The sequence below is a fragment of the Pundamilia nyererei genome, unplaced genomic scaffold (genome assembly GCF_000239375.1).
Source record: "Pundamilia nyererei isolate P.nyererei 1_Seehausen unplaced genomic scaffold, PunNye1.0 scaffold00207, whole genome shotgun sequence".
Lineage (NCBI taxonomy): Eukaryota > Metazoa > Chordata > Actinopteri > Cichliformes > Cichlidae > Pundamilia > Pundamilia nyererei.
The window spans coordinates 365,640-384,231 of record NW_005187608.1 but is presented as its reverse complement, the minus strand read 5'-3'; the positions used below and the strand labels follow the sequence as shown (position 1 = coordinate 384,231).

Genomic DNA, 18,592 nt, shown 5'->3' with positions numbered 1-18,592 from the left:
GTGTGTGTGTGTGTGTGTGTGTGTGTGTGTGTGTAACAATGAACAGGAAGTGAAGTGTCACCTTTCTTCTCTGTCCTCTTTCCTTCCAGGTGCGGTTAGAGTGGCCCACAGATCTAGCCATCAATCCCATGGATAACTCTATCTATGTGCTGGACAACAATGTTGTGCTGCAGATCACTGAAAATAGACAGGTATCATGTATCCCTTTGCTGAATGTATATTTTATCCATCCATCCATTTTCTTCCACTTATCCAGGACCAGGTTGCAGGGGCAGCAGAGGCCCACCTCCCTCTCCCCAGCCACCTCCAGCATATCAGGAGGTACACTGAGGCATTCCCAGGCTGAGAGATATAATCTCTCTCTGGTGTCCTGGGTCTACCCTGTGGGCCTCCTCCTCATGGGACATGCCACCCAGGAGGTGCCCAGGAAGCATCCTTATCAGATCCCCAAACTGGCTCCTTTAGATATGGAGGAGTATTGGCTCCAATCGAAACCCTCTGGAATGACTGACACCCTGAGCCTATGTCAGAGAGGACACCCACCCATTCTGACGTAACCAAAGTAGAAGCCTTCTGCCTGCTTGACAGACATTTTATCCATGTAAGCTATAAAACAGAACCAGTGACAAAGGGAGTGGAGTCCAACACTCACTGGAAACAAGTCCAACTTATTAATGACAAGTGTGTTTGTACGGGGACCAAATGGCCTGTAACAATGGGCGTGTAATAATAACAATTATTACACGTGTAATGATTACTTGTGTAATAGTTACTTTTTTGATTAACAACCTCAACATTGATCACAGCAAAGGGTGGAAATACCTCCAACATGCACAAACATCTGACAACACAATTAATTTGCATGAAAGTACTGAATGTGTCCAGGACCGCATACCTGATGATATCATTACAAAACTCATCATCATCCTGCAACCTAGTGTTTTGTGCACTGATGGACATCCTCATATTCAAAAATGGTGACTGTTGTCCAATAACAGGAAACCACGCAGGTTCAGATCAGGCCGTTCATGCTCACTTCCTCTTTCCAGGTCTCACTTTCTTTGAATTGAAATCTCCCATTAGGAATTTGGAGTCACTAGATGGAGCACCCTTGAGCGGCCCACTCAGTGACTCCTAAAAGGCTGGGTGCTTTGAACTGGTTTTGGTGCATAAGGGCAGATGTCAGGACCTGTTCCCCCACCTGAAGGCGCAGGGAAGCAACCCTCACCTCCACTGGCAAAACCCCCAACATACTGGTGGTAACCTGACAACTCTAGACTAGAACAGAGTTGAGCCCACCTCCAGGAAACTGGTTCCAGAGCCTAAGCCGTGCATTCAGGTGAACCTGGCTATATGTAGCCAGCAATGCTCAATCTCACCTACTCGCTGCTTTCCTCCAGAGAGTTGATGTTCCCTGTCCTAATAGCTAACCTCTGTAGCCAGGGATCAGACTGCCAGGGCTTCCATCCCTGACTGCCTCCTCACACACATTGCACCCGAGCCCTATGTCCCTACAGTCTTCTCTTTAGGCTGCGCCGAGCCCCATGGGCTGAAGCCTGACCACCAGATCCTCTCCTGTGTGTTCCCCCTCCCTAGGCCCTACTCCAAGGTGGGCCCATGGTAAAACTATCCCAGGAGGGGCGCACTGGTCCCATACTTTTTCCCTAGGAGTTGACTTAATATATATATTTAATATCTAAGTATTTAATGACATTTGTATTTCACAGCCTTCCTGTGCCACAACAACAAATGCACAGTGCTACTTAATGATTCTTAACTAACATTCATGTGCAAATGTGTGTGTTCAGGTTCGTATTGTGGCAGGTCGTCCCATGCACTGCCAGGTGCCTGGTATAGAGTACACCATGGGAAAGAGGGCGGTTCAGACCATGCTAGAGGGTGCTACAGCCATCGCCTTATCCTACAGTGGCGTTCTCTACATCGCAGAGACGGATGAGAAGAAAATCCACCGTATTCGACAGGTAGTCTGCTGGACAGAATTTCCTTGTAATCATGAATTTTAAGCAGAATCCTGGAAATCTAAGGTGGGATAAATTCAAGCTTTTTAATAAAGTAATACTATCCAAATATGCTAAAAGAGCAGCCAATGTTACCTTATTTAATTTAACTCTGTATAACAACGTGAGAATTCAAATTCACAGATATCACCCTCTTATTTCTAGCAGGTTATCATATTGTTACTAAGGTATTACGACACTATTACTAATGTTTTTTTCCTCGTGGGGATGTCTTTATTTCTACATTATTATCTCCAGGTTTTGGTCCCTTATTATCCAACTGCATAAAGCTCTGTGTAATATTACTTTACCGTATCCACTGTTGTTACCATGATATTAACTGGTTTAGTAGTAATAACCACTAAATTACCACATTATTACGTTCTTGTTTCTGCCTCGTTGCCCTTCTATTACTACTTTATTACCAAGCTGTAACAGAAAGTGCCACTGTGCTAAACTTTAAGAATCATTTCCTTCTCTACCAAAACTCCAGGTGTCGACTGATGGAGAAATTACCCATCTAGCTGGAGCGCTATCTGACTGTGACTGCAAGGTACCCATCACAGCTACTTCACTGTTGTTTTCAGTCCTTATCGGTCATTCTGCTCAGCTCACTGAAGTACTCGAATTCAGAATGAATGTGTCGCATCCAAATAGTGACGTGTGAATGCAACAGGATGTGAGGAAGAGAAGTGACTGGACTCCTTTAAGTTTCCTGAAGATGTTTCACCTCTCATCAGAGAGGCGTCTTCATTTCTACAAATCAAATAATGAAGAGTCATAGGTATTTAAACCGTAGTTGTCATCACATAAGTCAGGGTGTGAATAATGGCATGGGAAATTATCACCAGAGGTTTTGTGTGAAAACACAAATTTTCCCATAATAAACGACCCAGTGTGTGTGGTTCACAAGGTCCACAACATATTAAATCTCATTCTTATTCAGGCTTGGAAATTCCTCCCAGTTTTCTGTAATTACGTCCAAATCCCCCTGTGGCTTCCTGCCAAACAGCAGTTCAAAGGGAGAAAATTCCATGGAGGTCGGGGGCAGCTCCTCCACTGCAAACAAAAGAAAGCCCTACTGCATTAATCCTCATGAATAAACATGGCAGTAATGGACTTTAAGGCACTCCACCAGCCCATCGCTCTGGGGGTGGTACAGCTCTTTTGTGTGTGAGACATGAATGAGACCCTGTGGTCGTCAGTACCTCTTTTGGGATTCCGACTCAGGAGATCACCTGAAACTGCACCGGTGCCAGCAGCTCTGCTTCGGGATATCACATCATCCACGAGAACTTTTACAAAGCAATGTCCCCTGGCACTCCGGGGATCTTGTCCCGATGAAGTCCATACCACTACACTTGAACGGGACCTCCATTAATGGTAATGGATGCAAAGCCACCCATTGGATGGCCGAGTGATTTACCAGTTGACATTCCAGGCAGGATGCACACCAGGACACATCTGGTGACGAGCACAGCCCATTGCTGTTTATTGAACCCAGGCCTTTCCCTCCCTTGAATTAAAGGGTGCTCTTCTAGGACCTCACCACAGCTCTATGCTTTTTCCCCTTTTGTTTAATTTCCACCACATATTTTACATATAATGGGTTTTTTAAAAAGTCAAAAACATAGATTTTTATTTGCTTTTTCTTGCACTGAGATGCCAGTTTTTTTCTCCACTATCTCTTCCCTGCAAAACGCAGGCACAAACCTTCATGGCACTTCACGATGCCTCCTCTCAGCTAACCTTTGTAGCATCAGTCTGCCAAATGCAGCACCAACCATTGCTGGTGCCAGGGTGCTAGCGTGATTTGCTTCTACTCCACCTTGCTGATCATGCTTACGTTAAGTTCTCGCCAATCAATTTTGCCAGCATATCCAGTTCACGCAATCTAATCTGTGACCACCTAATCAAGGTTTACAGGCCCCCTCTCTTCACAAGCCTTCTCAAAAAAGGTATGCCTTCTTTGGTGACCTGCCAGTGACCTGAGATGCTGCCAGTCCCCTCTGGAGACAATTCATGCTCAAGCCATCTGCCATTATCTACTAGATCATATCTATTATGCTGTCAAACCTACATGAGGATGTGGTCCCAACTAGTGAAAGAAGAATAGCTTGCTATTTCTGGACTATGCTCTGCACATGGAGGAGCTCAGCACTGAAGTTTACTGGAAGCCCACACAGACCAGTACCTACTCTTTGACTCCCAACACCCTCTCGAACACAGAGTTGTCAGGACACTGCAATGAGAAGAAACTGTTTCCTGTAAGCCAGAAGGGGAAGGAACAAACACATCTAAAGAAAGCTCCTAAAACAAGTGGTTATCCCAAATGAGCCCTCATTGAATCAGCAAAGATGCACAGGAAAGAGGGAACTAGAACATTATCATTCCAGTCACCCAACCATGCCATTAGAGAAGAAACTGGTTTATCCCAAGGACAAAACTTCCAAACTCAAACTAAGCAACATAGTGTACGCTGTGCAGTGCAGCAAGGAGTGCTTGGACCTTTACACCGGAGAAACCAAGCAGCTGCTCCATAGAACTGCACAACATAGAAGAGCAAGCGCGGCAGGACAAGACACAGCTGCACACCATCTGCTAAAGGACTCATTTGATGATACCACAGTTCACATTTTGGACTGAGAGAACAGATGGTTTTAAAAGGAGTGCCATTTATGTTCACGTTGAAAGCCCGTTCTTGAACAGAGGGGTGGCTTACGACAGCAACTTCCACCTACAACGCAGTTTTGAGATTCCTCAACCTCTGCACATCTTACAGCAGGTGACCCAAAGAGGTCACATGATAGGGTGAAGCAAGATCTCACAGTGTTCTCACCCAAAGACCTGGTGATTATGACCCACACCTTTTTTTTATCACACCTTGGCTAATGTGATGAGGCACATGATTATGGTTGGTCAATGAGAGGCTCAATGACCAAGAGATATCCCCGACTAGGGTTTAAATACCTGGGACGCTCCATCGTTTGATTTGTAGAACTGAAGAAGCCTCTCGGATGGGATGTGAAACGTCTTCATAAAACTCCAGTGGCTTGCTTTCCGAGCTCCTTAGACTACAGTAATGTGGATGACTGGGAACCTGAGACACACATATATGAGACGAGAATTTCTTGTGTTGATGTTGTTCGTTGTCTCTTGTTTGGCTGTCCTGTAGAATGATGCAAACTGCGACTGCTATCAAACCGGAGATGGCTATTCCAAAGATGCCAGGCTTAATTGTCCTTCCTCTCTGGTTGTGTCTCCGGATGGGACGCTGTATGTGGCTGATCTGGGAAACATCCGCATTCGAGCCGTACGACGCAACCAACCACCTACGGGTGTGTATATAAAGTGTATGCACATACACAGTAGACGTGCAATAGAGGGCTTGTATGTCATGTATGTTAATAGGCAGACAGCTGTCTCACGGATGTGTAGTGACGGTGATCAGCAGAATAATCAAATAGATTTGCAAAGAGAGAATACCTGCGTAAGTTATTCAGTTATGCAGGTATTCATGTAATGGCAAATGACATAGACTGTGCAATATTGTGTGAGTTTAGAAACAAAAATATTAAACAATAATAGATAACAAAAGTAACATAGGAACATAATCTAAGAAGATAAAGAAAACAAAGTCACTGGTCTGTCTGTCTGCTGGTCTGTGTATTCAGGCTCTCTGGCTTCAGGTCCCAGTTCCTATGAAGTGGCCTGTCCAGCCTCTCAAGAGCTCTACGTGTTTGATGCAAACGGGACTCACCAGTTCACCATGTCTCTGGTCACTGGAGACTACAAATACAACTTCAGTTACAGGTTGGTGTTTGTCAGGAAACACATTTTTGTGACTGTCATTGCAGCACTGCTTGGTTACTGAAGCCGCTTTTCCATTAGCACCTACTTGGATCGACTCGCCACTAATAACCATGACTCCGCTCGAGTTGTCTTGTGGGTTGTTCTCACTTGGGGGAACACGGCGTTGTTTTTTGTAGCCAAGTTTCAAAAATGGCTGTTTGGACTTTTGTAAATGAGACGCTCTCATTGCTCATTGCTGACCAACCAATCAGTTGCATGCAGTGTGACGACATCACATTTTAGTACCTGCTCGGAAATCTTGGAACCCAGGCCGGGGACAGGAAAGTTTCCTTGGCCATCTGTGCCCCTGCCTTTGGACCACCTTGAACCGGCTGGAGAGCCAGATACCCCCTGGTGATCCCGGCATTGGCTCCCCTGCAGCTCCGCCCAGACCACACACGGCACCATAATACATTTGCATTACCTTGCAAAATTGTTCGACACAACAGTGTTGTTTACTGTTTTTGTCCTCTTTTGTGGCACCTTACATGAGTAACTCATTTCTCCACACACTCAGCAATGAGGAGGATGTGACTGCGGTGACGGACAGCAGTGGAAACACGCTCCGCGTGCGCAGAGACACTAACAGGATGCCTGTACGTGTGGTTGCTCCCGACAATCAGGTGGGTACTGAGGAGCCTTGTTAGCAGATTACGAGCGTGTATCCTTGATCACCTGTGATTCTGTGTGTGTGTTTAGGTCATTTGGCTGACCATTGGGACTAATGGAGGTCTGAAGACCCTCACAGCTCAGGGCCAGGAACTGGTCTTGTTTACTTACCATGGGAACAGTGGCTTGTTGGCTACCAAGAGTATCCAAATTGGCTGGACTACCTTCTATGAGTGAGCCACTTTTTGGATTTCTAGTTGAATTCTGGTCAATGGACAGATTAATTTAATGAATGAAATCAATTCAAACTCTGATTGTTACGTCTTGACTTTATATCTTGATGTAACCTTTAAATTTCTCTGCTTTTTGCTGGGTTGTCAGTGAGTGAGTCTGAGTTTTTATCCGTGGATCCTAATGTCTGTTTCTTACTGTATCCTCACCATCCTTGTAGCTATGACAGTGAGGGTCGTTTGACTAATGTGACCTTCCCCACTGGGGTGGTAACCAGTCTCCATGGCGACATGTCGTCAGGGGCTGTTGCTGTGGACATTGAGACGTCAGGGAGGGATGAGGATGTTGCCATAACAACCAACCTATCATCAATAGACTCCTTCTACACTCTGGTGCAAGGTAAGAAGAAAGTTTCCTATTTTACAGGTGGCCTCGTGTGTGTGAAGCATACTAAAAGCTTTAGTCCGAGCTGAAGTAAGAATATGGTCTTTATTTATTATTCAATCAGTGCATGGTTCATAGTAAATTCAATTAGTTGCTAACAGTTCGATTTCTCATCACTTCACACATTGTGCAGTTTCCACACTTTCCCTGATCGATCAGTATCAGGAATCAGCGACTAGCCTGGATCCTTGGCCACAACCACATGCACACAATACAGCGTAGTGTCCATGTGGTTGCGTCAATTTCACACCTAAACATGTTAATACATGTTAATACAAGGGCAGCACGGTGGCACGGTGGTTAGCACTGTTGCCGCACAGCAAGAAGGTCCTGAGTTCAATTCCACCATCAGGCTGGGGTCTTTCTGTGTGGAGTTTGCATGTTCTCCCCGTGTTTGCGTGGGTTCTCTCCGGGTACTCCGGCTTCCTCCCACCGTCCAAAGACATGCAGCTTGTGGGGATAGGTTAATTGGATAATCCAAATTGTCACTAGGTGTGAATGTGCGAATGAATGTGAGTGTTGGTTGTCTGTCCCTGTGTGTTGGCCCTGCGACAGACTGGCGACCTGTCCAGGGTGTACCCCGCCTCTCGCCCTATGACAGCTGGGATAGGCTCCAGCGCCCCCCGCGACCCTGAAAAGGACAAGCGGAAGTGGATGGATGGATGGATGGACATGTTAATACAATGATTTTTAAAATGCAAATGTACATACCCCCATCTGACATCCTGTCAAAGCGGTGCTCGTCATCACATTTGTTCTGTTTGGGATGTGTGCAGTTATATCAGCAGCTTGTGTTAGTTGTGTAAAGTTTAGTTTAAGAAAAGATCTGACATGAGGAAGTGTACAAGCTGCGGATGGATCTGTAATCCCATCTGCCCTAATAATCCTAGATTTAGGAACTGCAAAAGTCGTCCTTCGTGTCAAACTTTCTACCCTAAACGCTGAGGGGGGGAAAAGTAATTTGGTGTTGTTCAATCTGAACTAATGAGCCATTTGAAGTGAGGCTGGCAATGATTTACTTCAGAGTGAGCTGTGCATGGCCACGCACAAGTATTGATCGCAACATGAGTTATTCAGAGCAATTGACAGTGTAGCATTTCACTCCATCACTTCATTCATTTTCTAGCCTGTGAGCTAGAGAAATGAAAACACGTTAGATGGGGCTGCACGGCCGACATGGTAAACAACATGAGACAGGAGACTGGATTAAGAGTACTTAGTGGGAATGGAGAATGAGTTGGTGACCCAGGGTCTTGGCTGTTTCAGAGATGGTCTGTGAGGACAGTGTGTTCTTCCTCTCTCTCTTGTATGCACACATAACGGCCTTTAGTCCTGTGAAAGGTCAAGGAGGATGTAATTAAAAGAGGCTGGGAGATGTTAATACATGCTCTTTGCTCCATTAGCAGGCTCAAACGCTGCCCTCTCGGGTTTCTCCCCTTACTTTGTCTCCCTCTTTGTCTTGGCCTTTATGCTTCGCTGTCTTTGTTTTTGTCTCTTTCTCCTTCACCCTCAGGTCAGCTAAGAATACTGCCTATATGAGTTAATGCCTTGGAAAGTATCCAATAAAGAAATGTGATTTCCTTTTAAACAGACCAGCTTCGTAACAGCTACCAGGTGGGGAACGACCACTCACTGAGGGTGATCTATGCGAACGGGATGGACACGCACTACCAGACAGAGCCTCATATTCTGGCAGGTGTGTTTTAAACATAGTGCCTTCACTTTATAATCTACGAGAGGATCTAAGCTGTCTTTATTTTCACTTATATGTATATGTAGTGTGTGGAAAGCACTGGTTTGGGACCATCTACACATGCTGAGATTTCTGCTCCCTGCGTCTCTGTCCTGTTGATTCTGATCTTTCTGCAGCTAAACACCTGCAGAAAGATCTGTCAGAATTATTAGAGTTAAACAAAACTCAAACGTGACGTAAAAAACATTTTAAACGATTGAAACAATTTTGTAAACTTGGAAAACTTAACTAAATTCTATTAAATATAAAGGAAGTTTTAGAAATGTTATCAGCACTTCACTGTCAGCCTGCTGAGGCTTTGACGTGTTAACAAGACTGTAAGTTCCTGTGATGGTTTTCATAACTCTTGCCACTTATGTATGCTCTGCATGCAATAATATTTAAAGAGACTGAAACGAAACATTTCCAACAATAAAAACGAATCAGTAAATATTAAACTGCTGGACGGGTGCAGTGTTTGTGTCACGTGTTGGGGTTTGATTTGCACTGAGAGTATGTTTTAATCCAACCAGGAGTTTCAGACAAAAACTGAAGGAGAATTGTTTTGTAATGATTCCCTAAATATGTGTAAGCTTGACAAAACACGCTGTAACATTTTGGAAATAAAAGGAAACACTGGGAGGTGATCAGTCTCATGTAAACATCTCAAGTTATTTCAGTATTGTTACATTTTAGTCTCAGAATATGAAATAATTTATTGTTATTTTAGTTATTTTGTTATCTTCTAGAACCCAGTTCTAGAAAAATGATCCTGTGTAAAATGAAACCAAATGCAACCATATTTTTGTGTCTACAGGACATAGAAAACCAGTGAGGAAAAACAATTATTTTATAAACAAACAAACAAACAAAAGCCTCCACAACGATTGGACAGGGCCACGTTTACCGCGGCGTAGCATCCCGTCTTCTTTTGACATTAGTCCATGAACATGTGGAAACTGAGCGTTTCACTTGTCCTGCGTCTTTGTTGTGCGTTTTATTTCATGTGCCCGTTGTTAAAGGTCTGGACTGAACTCTTCTACTATAACGACATTATCTAGCTGCAAGGCCTCCCCTCAAAAAGATGTCGTCTATATGTTGTTTTAAATGTACAAGAAATTGAGATTCTTGTACACTAAACCATCAGGGCTTCACATGTTGTCGTACCTGTGTAGGTGCTGCTAACCCAACTGTTGCGCGACGTAACATGACTCTGCCGGGAGAGAACGGCCAAAACCTGGTGGAGTGGAGGTTCAGGAAGGAGCAGACGAGAGGAAAAGTCATCGTCTTCGGAAGAAAACTCAGAGTGAGTGCTCTTTAGCTCAAACTTTAGATAAGCACAGACCGATAAGTTTGTTGTCCATTTAAATCAAACTCGGGTTGGTGCGCTTGGTTTGTGCAGGTGTGAACACAACAATCGCGCTGGGCTACGGACCAAAGCAACCGCAGTGGTCCTGGTGTGGGTCTAAATGAACTCCAGTGTGTTAAAAAGAGATAAACGTAATAAGTATAAGAATGCGAGGTGCATATCCTCCAATGTTTTTTGCCAAACCATCATTTTGTTGTTATATATCAGCATCCAGCATCAGCCGTAGACGCCTACAGAAGGGGTCTGTAGTGTGATAGCTCATGCACAAGTGTCTTAAAGAAAGGTGAGAGAACAAACAAGTCTATCACAGAGACTGAAATCAAAGCTCACATGGTGCTGAGTTGTGAGACGGCAATCACTGTATCCATCATGTAGGTTACAGAGTTTCACTGTCTGCATATTATAGGTGCGTGTTTTTGTTCTTGCTGTTCGGAAAGGAAGCAGCGCTTTGAAAATGACGCGACGCACTCTCTCCCAGCCTAACGGGACACAATCCTTTCAGTCACGTGGCTCCAGTGAAGTTGAAACACACAGCTGAGCTGCTCTCAACATGGCCCACTAAGCAAGAATGGAAGTGTCACCACAGGTGACCCATGACTCATAATAGGGAGTGCTCTGCTATGAACGAGCAGTAATGAGTAGTAGATGTGTTTTTATTAATGAGTGTTCAGAGGTGATTTTATATAAAGTCTGTGCACATGTGAGAGTCATTTGAAGTATAATTTGTCATTAATAACTCAATGACAGTCCAGCTGTCTTCCAACTTAATGATGACAGTGGAATCGCAGTCCTTTGAAGAGGAGCAAAGTTGAATCCAGTCTTTCTGCTAAATAATGATCTTGCTGCTGTGAACTGAGGACAACATGTCAGTGAATTAGAAAGCTGCATGTTTAAGCTGCGTGCTGGGTACAACAGCGACAAAGCCTGCTGTCAGACAAGAAACAGCAACTTTACTGAGATGACAAGAACAGGACAGCTACTTTACTTTTTAATGTGCATTTCTTTAGCTGTGTGGTGATTGGGTAGCTCGGCTCAGCGTGAGGCAGCCAGTCTTTGAGGCGCTGAAGAACTTTGTCTGGATTTGTTTTATTTCTAAATAAAGCAATAAAGACTTGGTTCCTGGTGCAGATCTTAGTTCACGGACTCAGCCGCAGATTTTTAAGTAACTCAGTTGTTATTTCATGGATCATGCTTCAAATCTCAGGTTAACACTTATTAGAATATTTATTGCTAAGTCTTTGATCAGACGGGTGACTAAGTATTTATCCTGAAACGTCTCAGAAATAAGAGACAGTCCAGCCTGTCTCTTATTTCTGAGACGTTTACAATATGTGTGGTACTCCCTAACAACAAAGCATACACACTATATTGCACTATTATCGTCTGGGTTAACACACTGGGTATCAGACACTGAACAGACAAGAAGACTTAGTTTAGTCTGCTCTAATTCACCCAAAAGAGGTCAGGACTCTGTGCAGGCCAGTCCGATTCTTCCACTCATGCCTGAACCTGTTGCACTGGTGTTCTCCTATCACAGTACAGTTCACTGAACTCCTTTAGAGTTCCCCATTCATTCAGAAGCAGTGTGCACGCCTATGTGCTTGATTTTATACATCTGTGGGACATCTGGATTCCATTATTTGGATGGGTGAGTGAATAGTACGTGCACAGTGATTTGTCTGGAAACATTTTAGGAAATCTACACTTTCCAAAATATTCATCTGGACGTAGCGTTGTGTGGGAGTTTCAGTCAGCTGAGACTGGAGAAGACGAAACGTTTCTCCCACTGAAAACATCCAGATAACAGAATCAACTTTTGGAGATGTTCTTACCTGGATGATTGAGAACGCATCAAGACTTTCCAAAATACTTTGCATTTATGAAGAATTCAGCACACTGGCTTCATATTCACTGTCAGTTTGTGCATTTTGTGTAACTTTTGATATTTTGTGTATCTTAATGCATGTTTTATGAATGTGTCTCCGCCTCTTCAGGTGAATGGGAGGAATTTGCTGTCTGTGGATTATGATCGTACACTGCGAACTGAGAAAATCTATGATGACCACAGGAAGTTCCTGCTGAAGATCATCTATGATACCCAAGGCCATCCAACACTCTGGGTTCCCAGCAGCAAGCTGCTGTCGGTTAACCTGACGTACTCCAGGTGATTCCTTTTGTCTCATTCTGCTCGATGGTGCAAAACACTGTAGTACACAAAGATTCTGGTTTCAGATCTTTGCAGATTCCTGTTGTTTGCATGTTCTCACAGTGGCTGCATGTATTCTCTCATATGCTGATGCCTAAATATGCCTAAAAATGTAAAACAGTGTGTGAATATGGTGGAAAGTACTAATGGCTGTTTCGTGCTCGAGCTCTAGCCTGCATTAGTCTCAGCATCTCAGCTGTCTCTGACACACACAGTGTAAAACTACTCTTGCTGTGCACAACTGTGCTCATTATTGTAACCAACTCTGTGAGTTAGATGGAAACATTTGTGGAAGCGTCGCATCTTCTTACACAGTTATAGATTTAATTGCTTAATACAGTGTTCTTCAAAGAGGCTGCTCTCACTGAACACTTCGTGCAGATCTGTGATTGGGCACAGTTAGCGATCACACTAAATGCATAGTGAAAGACCAGGCTGTGGTAATATGGATCACCTCGTGTGGGAACAACTACAGTTTTCAGGAAGAGTGAAAAACATGAGAAGCGGCATTGGAACTTGATTTATTCCAAGAAACTAGGATGATGTGAATAATAAAACCAAAAGATACATGCGAGCTTGGGCTGTTCGATATAACGATACATTTTTAGTCATAAGTTGTAACAGCGCCGTTTTCTTTGTATTTATTACACGGCGTGCTGCGGGGAAAAGCCTAGGGCTGTTCGATATAACGATATATATCGGATGACGATATAAAAACGTCTGTCGTTTCATTTTACGCTGTCGTTTGTTTCGTGGTGTCGCAAAATAAACTGTTTACAGCAATATTTGTTCATGGTTCTGATGTCCCTGTAGTTATTATTAATTTCTTAAAGTTCTCTCTTTCTCTTATATTTAATATAACCACACTACGGACGGACAAGCGCCTGTTTTATGCGTTGTCGTTAGCAACAACGACGGTAACAGCATCGCGTGTCCGCTGGTTTATGTTCCACATAAACCTTTCACAATAAAGCTCAAGATCCTGTTGAGACTTTTCAAAATAAACTGAATCACGTGAAAAAGCAGATTATTTACGAATGAGAATTAAAAAGAGCCGCCAGGTGCTAAAAAATAAACCTTAGACTCAAACGTTAGAACAGGCTTTTCCCCGCAGCACGCCGTGTAATAAATACTCACAAAGAAAACGGCGCCGTTACAACTTATGACTAAAAATGTATCGTTTCATGCATCGTTAAAACACTCGACTCCAGCTACAGGACGCCCAGCTGGAAACACTTCACGCAAGTCGAGCTGCCCGAGATTCACAGAGTTTACAGAGAATGTTAAATGTTTGTGATTTATATCGTTATCGGACGATAGATGTCTTATATCGGGATATGAGATTGTGGTCATATCGCACAGCCCTAATGGGAGCACAGACGATGTGAACAAAGACATAACGATATACATACAGTCAGTGGAGCTGAAGTGAAAGAACTCAAAGGTGGAAACAATTTGAGAAGCAGAGGAGGGAAAAGAACAGACACAGGTGGTAAAATGTCAAAGCAGTTACCAAAATAAAACAGGATATAACTAAAAGTACCAAAAGACAGGAAAATACAGGAGATACAGGGAAAGGATGCAGAAGGATCATCCCATTACCCCCAACCAATCACAGCAGATGGCCCGCCCTCCCTGAGCCTGGTTCTGTCACAGGTTTCTTCCTGTCAAAAGGGAGTTTTTCCTTCCCACTGTCACCAAGTGGTTGCTCACAGAGGGTTGTTTGATCGTTAGGTTTTCTCTCTATTATTGCTAAGTCTTACAGTATAAGGCGCCCTGAGGCAACTGTTGTTGTGATTTGGTGCCATGTAAATAAAATAGAAACTGAATTGAGTTGAGATTGAAAAAGTAAACACAAAGAAATAAGAAGCAGATCAAAGAAACAGGAACCAAAATGCAACTACTTAAAAGCTTATCACTAGATTTTGGTTTGGCTCAAGCTCTCAAAAACCTCAAAGGCAATGTTTGAAATGTTGGTGATCTGACTTTGTGTCTGTCCAGTTCGGGTCAGGTGACAGGTCTCCAGAGGGGTCCGACCACAGAGAGATGGGAATACGACAGTCAGGGACGAATCATTTCCAGAGTCTTCGCTGATGGAAAGATGTGGAGTTACACGTATCTGGACAAGGTACAGAATAACGTCGTGAAAACCACACATGCATACATCACTGTGGAGCTTCAGTGTGAGTGAGTCACTTAAAATGACTCTGTGTGGCTCTGATGTGGATTTAGCCGCTACACGGTATGAGCAGATGGTTCAACAGAGCATGAATTTTTAACACAACTTCCTCAAATGTCAAACTCTTTGGATGTTTACATTATTTCACTTTGCACTACCAGGGTCAAAATTATAAGCTAACAGTCAACGTGTATCCTTTTCTGCTAGTAAGCCCAACCTTTGTTTGGGATTCAAGTCAGAGCTTTGTGCCTGCCAGTCAATAATGTTCACTTTGGTCTTCTGCATGCAGTTGCCTACCAGGCACAGCGTATGGTTGCTGGCATTAGGTATTTTCTGTTCTGCAGCAGGTTGCCCTCTAGTGGTTGTTTTGTGTATTTTTTACTCTGCAAGATCTAGCCAGAGGCAGTTTCACCTCTGTTAACCTGTTGCCATCCACGCCTTCATCTGTAAGTGATATTGTTTGTTATCACTGAGACGACTAGTGTGCATCATTATTTGTTGTGAAGGCGTGATATAGTTTGTAGTTGGAATTTAATTTGAATGCATGTATAACCTAAGCTAGTAAGGTTAAGCTAGCTCATATGCCATGTGGTTTCTTTAACATTTCGATCATGAGCTGATTTCATTTGATGTTTTATTCGGGCACTCACTAAGCAGATAAATATAGTGTTCTTATATCTTTGAATATGTGTTTGGTATATTTCATATTGGTGCAACATTTTTATTGGTTTATTTCTGGTTTTGTCGACAGTTTCACACTTTTTCCTTATTAAATCATCCAACTCAACACATCGGCCTGTCCTTGGATTTTGATTAGGAGAGTGTTTAGCTGTCTGTATAGCTGAGTCTACGTTCACGAGGACAGAACAGTATGTTTTGGGTCATTGTCGTGGTGGAAGACCCAGTTTTCTTTCAAAGTCTTCACATCTCATCTTTCTGTATGATTCTTTCCTCCATGATGAGATTCCAACTTCCAGACACACTGAAGCATCCCCACAGCATAATACTCCCACCACCGTGTTTCACTGTCTTTCTTTCTCCAAACATAAGCAGCATCTCTGCGACCAAAGCGCTCTCGTTTTATCTCGTCTGACCAAAAGACATGCTTCCAGTATTCGTGATGTTTCTCCAGGCTGTCCTCAGCATACTTCAGTCTGGGTATTTCTTGGTCTGACTTTAGTCATTAGTCTTTAAAGACACGTCTCACAAGTTTTCTTTCCAGAGTCTTTGAACTCTTTCACTTCCTACTGCCAGGCTTCTTCTATATTTCTGAACTTGCTGAAGTTTTTATTCTGTTTGTAAATTGAAGATAAATCTCGGTTTTCATTTTACAGGCTTTGAACGTTACAAACACATCAGCTCGCAGCAGTGGTTCGTATTATGTTGTTGTTTCAGGGGAGCCAATAATATCGGCCCTGCTCATTTTCTTTTCTTCTGAAATAATTCTGTAATTTTGCGCAAATATTTTATTAGGAGGCCAAACATTGGGTCCTCGGCTGTAATTCATAGCCTGAGTGATAATTTGGTGTTAATAGAACATAGTGGACGTGGACACAGATTTAAAGGGGAGTCGTGGTAACTCTACATCCGTAACAGAGCGAATCACACATATTTCACTCTAAATAAATTCATGTAAAATAATGACTGAAGAAAGGAAGGAACACAGAAAATGAACAGAGGATTAAACAGCGTGCCCTTAAAGGTGGAGATGTGTCAGAAAGTCCAGATGTGAGGAAATGATGGGCTAAAGAATGAAAAACAGCAGTGATGAAACAAAAACAGCCCATGTTGTGCCTTTAAGAGCAAACGAGAGCGGATTGCTTGCAGTGTAAGAGCTGTGTTGGTAAATCAGAAACATTTTGGTTTTATTAGCTTCATCAGAGCCTGAGACACAGCAGCAGCAGGCCTCGTCTGTAGGGGAGTGACAGAGAAGGAAGAAGAAATACTTTGCAGTCACAGGCTCTACTGTGTCAGCGGATGGTTGGAGCTTACATGGAGAGACTGAGCTAGAAAGAAAACAGCAAGTGTGGCTGAAGAGAAACAAGAATCACAGTAAAGCAAGTGTAGCGTGTAAGAGACGAGAGGAAGGAATAAGTAACGGCTTTACAAGACTCACTGAAACTGAAGCAAGTAAGCAGGTTAATATTTAGTACGTACTATCACAGTGTAGCAGTCTCAGTGCATTTACAGTATGACATCATTCAACTATTTGGTTTAGAAATTAAATAGTTGATAGATCCTGTTTTAATGTGGTCAGTGGAAGTTTGTGTTTGAGTATTTCTTTGTTTGTGCTGAATCTTACGCCGCTGGGACGTCTGTTTCTGTCCCCTTCAACGATCCCACGTTTTAGGGGAAATTCAAGGAGCAGAGCTGAGTTTATGGGCTGCACCCATGAAAGCTTAGCAAAGCTTCATTGTCAATTATAAATTCTTGTTTTTGACTCGTGTGTGCAAAGTTTACATTTGTACACATTCAGTTCAGGTCACTGAAAGTTCTTTCTCAGATGCCTCAGGACATTACAGTAGAAGTCTCCACCGAGAGTGTGAGAGCACGAAGCAAGCCGTGAGCTGAAGAGCCGTCTGTAGCCTCCAGGACAGGATCGAAGCAGAGATCTGGGGAAGGGCCCAGTAAACTGTCACCTGCACTAACCACAGATGGAGAAATATCCTTGGGCAAGATACTAACTCCAAGTTGCTCTCTGCTGAATGTGTGTGTGTGGCAGATTCAATTAAATTCAGCATTTAGACAGAAAATACGAAGCAAAAAATGCTGCTGTGAATGAGGCAAGTTGTGTAAAGTGCTTTGAGTGATCAAATTAAATTAATTTAAAATAAATGCCTGCTCTCTTTAGGGGTCCTGGATATCCTTCTGCCCCTGGCATTCAGTGTTTATTGCCATGTGTCACGAGAGAAAAGGTTTTTCTTTGTGCAATGAAATTCTTTCTTTGCTGTCCACCCACAGATGCTGATTAATATATACAATAGAAATAAAACATATAAATACAAGTAGTACAAATAAATAGATGAAGGCAGAAAAGGAGACAAAATATAGAGATTTGAAACAGACGTGTGCAAAAGAGCTACAGCTCAATATGAGCAGACGTGCAAAAAATAATTATTACTGTTCAAAATGGGTCAGCTGTTCAAGAGTCTGATGGCAGTCTGGATGTTCTGGATTTCCAACTTCTAAACCTTCGTCTCCAGGGCAGAAGTGTTGGGGGGGTGTGGGGTCTTTGAGGATGGAGGCAGCTCTCCTCTGGACTCTGCGATGGTAGCTGCTCTGCAGAGAGGGCAGCGGGGTCCTGATGATCTTCTCCACAGTTATCACTCTGTGCAGGTGTTTGCGCTCCATAGCAGTAGTGCTGCCGTACCATGCAGTGATACAGCTGGTCAGTGTGCTCTCCACAGTGCAGCTGTAGAACCTGCTGAGGATCTTGGCCGACATACCTAATTTCCTCAGCCTCCTCAGGAAATACAGCTGCTGCTGAGCCTTCTTGACCAGCTGTGTGGTGTTCAGTGTCCAGGCGAGGTCCTCAGAGATGTAGACGCCCAGGTACCTAAAGCTGCTCACTAGAGGTGGGAATCACCATACATCTCATGATACGATATTATCACAATACTTAACGCACGATACGATATTATTGCAATTTTTTAAAAATATTTTGCGATATTCAGATTCTGTACATAAAGGTAAACTTGATCAATATTCATTTTATCTAATATCAAAGTCTCGCACTCAGTCTTTCTCTCATTTCAGTCAGTTTTATTGTTGACAAACTGAACGGTTTGTATTACAGTCTAGTCCAACTTAACTGAATGCAACCATCTGGTACAATTACAGCTATTCTGAACTATGCAATTTATGAAAACTATGCAGCCCCTTCAGCAACTAAAGAATTTGAAAGTAAATTAAAACAAAATATAATTTTACATTAAATAAAAAAGTTTTAAAC

The 18,592-nt window shown here is 43.1% G+C and overlaps 1 protein-coding gene across 1 annotated transcript in view; it reads left to right on the top strand.

The window, feature by feature from the left end:
* tenm3 (teneurin transmembrane protein 3) overlaps positions 1–18,592 on the top strand; it is a 351,094-nt gene that overhangs the window by 317,481 nt on the left and 15,021 nt on the right. Inside the window, exons 32-43 of the mRNA XM_013914582.1 lie at positions 90–191; positions 1,809–1,982; positions 2,512–2,571; positions 5,194–5,356; positions 5,693–5,831; positions 6,388–6,493; positions 6,570–6,712; positions 6,931–7,109; positions 8,746–8,850; positions 10,062–10,192; positions 12,250–12,419; positions 14,463–14,589. Coding sequence (XP_013770036.1) covers positions 90–191; positions 1,809–1,982; positions 2,512–2,571; positions 5,194–5,356; positions 5,693–5,831; positions 6,388–6,493; positions 6,570–6,712; positions 6,931–7,109; positions 8,746–8,850; positions 10,062–10,192; positions 12,250–12,419; positions 14,463–14,589 — 1,599 coding nt within the window. The remainder of the gene's footprint in view (positions 1–89; positions 192–1,808; positions 1,983–2,511; positions 2,572–5,193; positions 5,357–5,692; positions 5,832–6,387; positions 6,494–6,569; positions 6,713–6,930; positions 7,110–8,745; positions 8,851–10,061; positions 10,193–12,249; positions 12,420–14,462; positions 14,590–18,592) is intronic.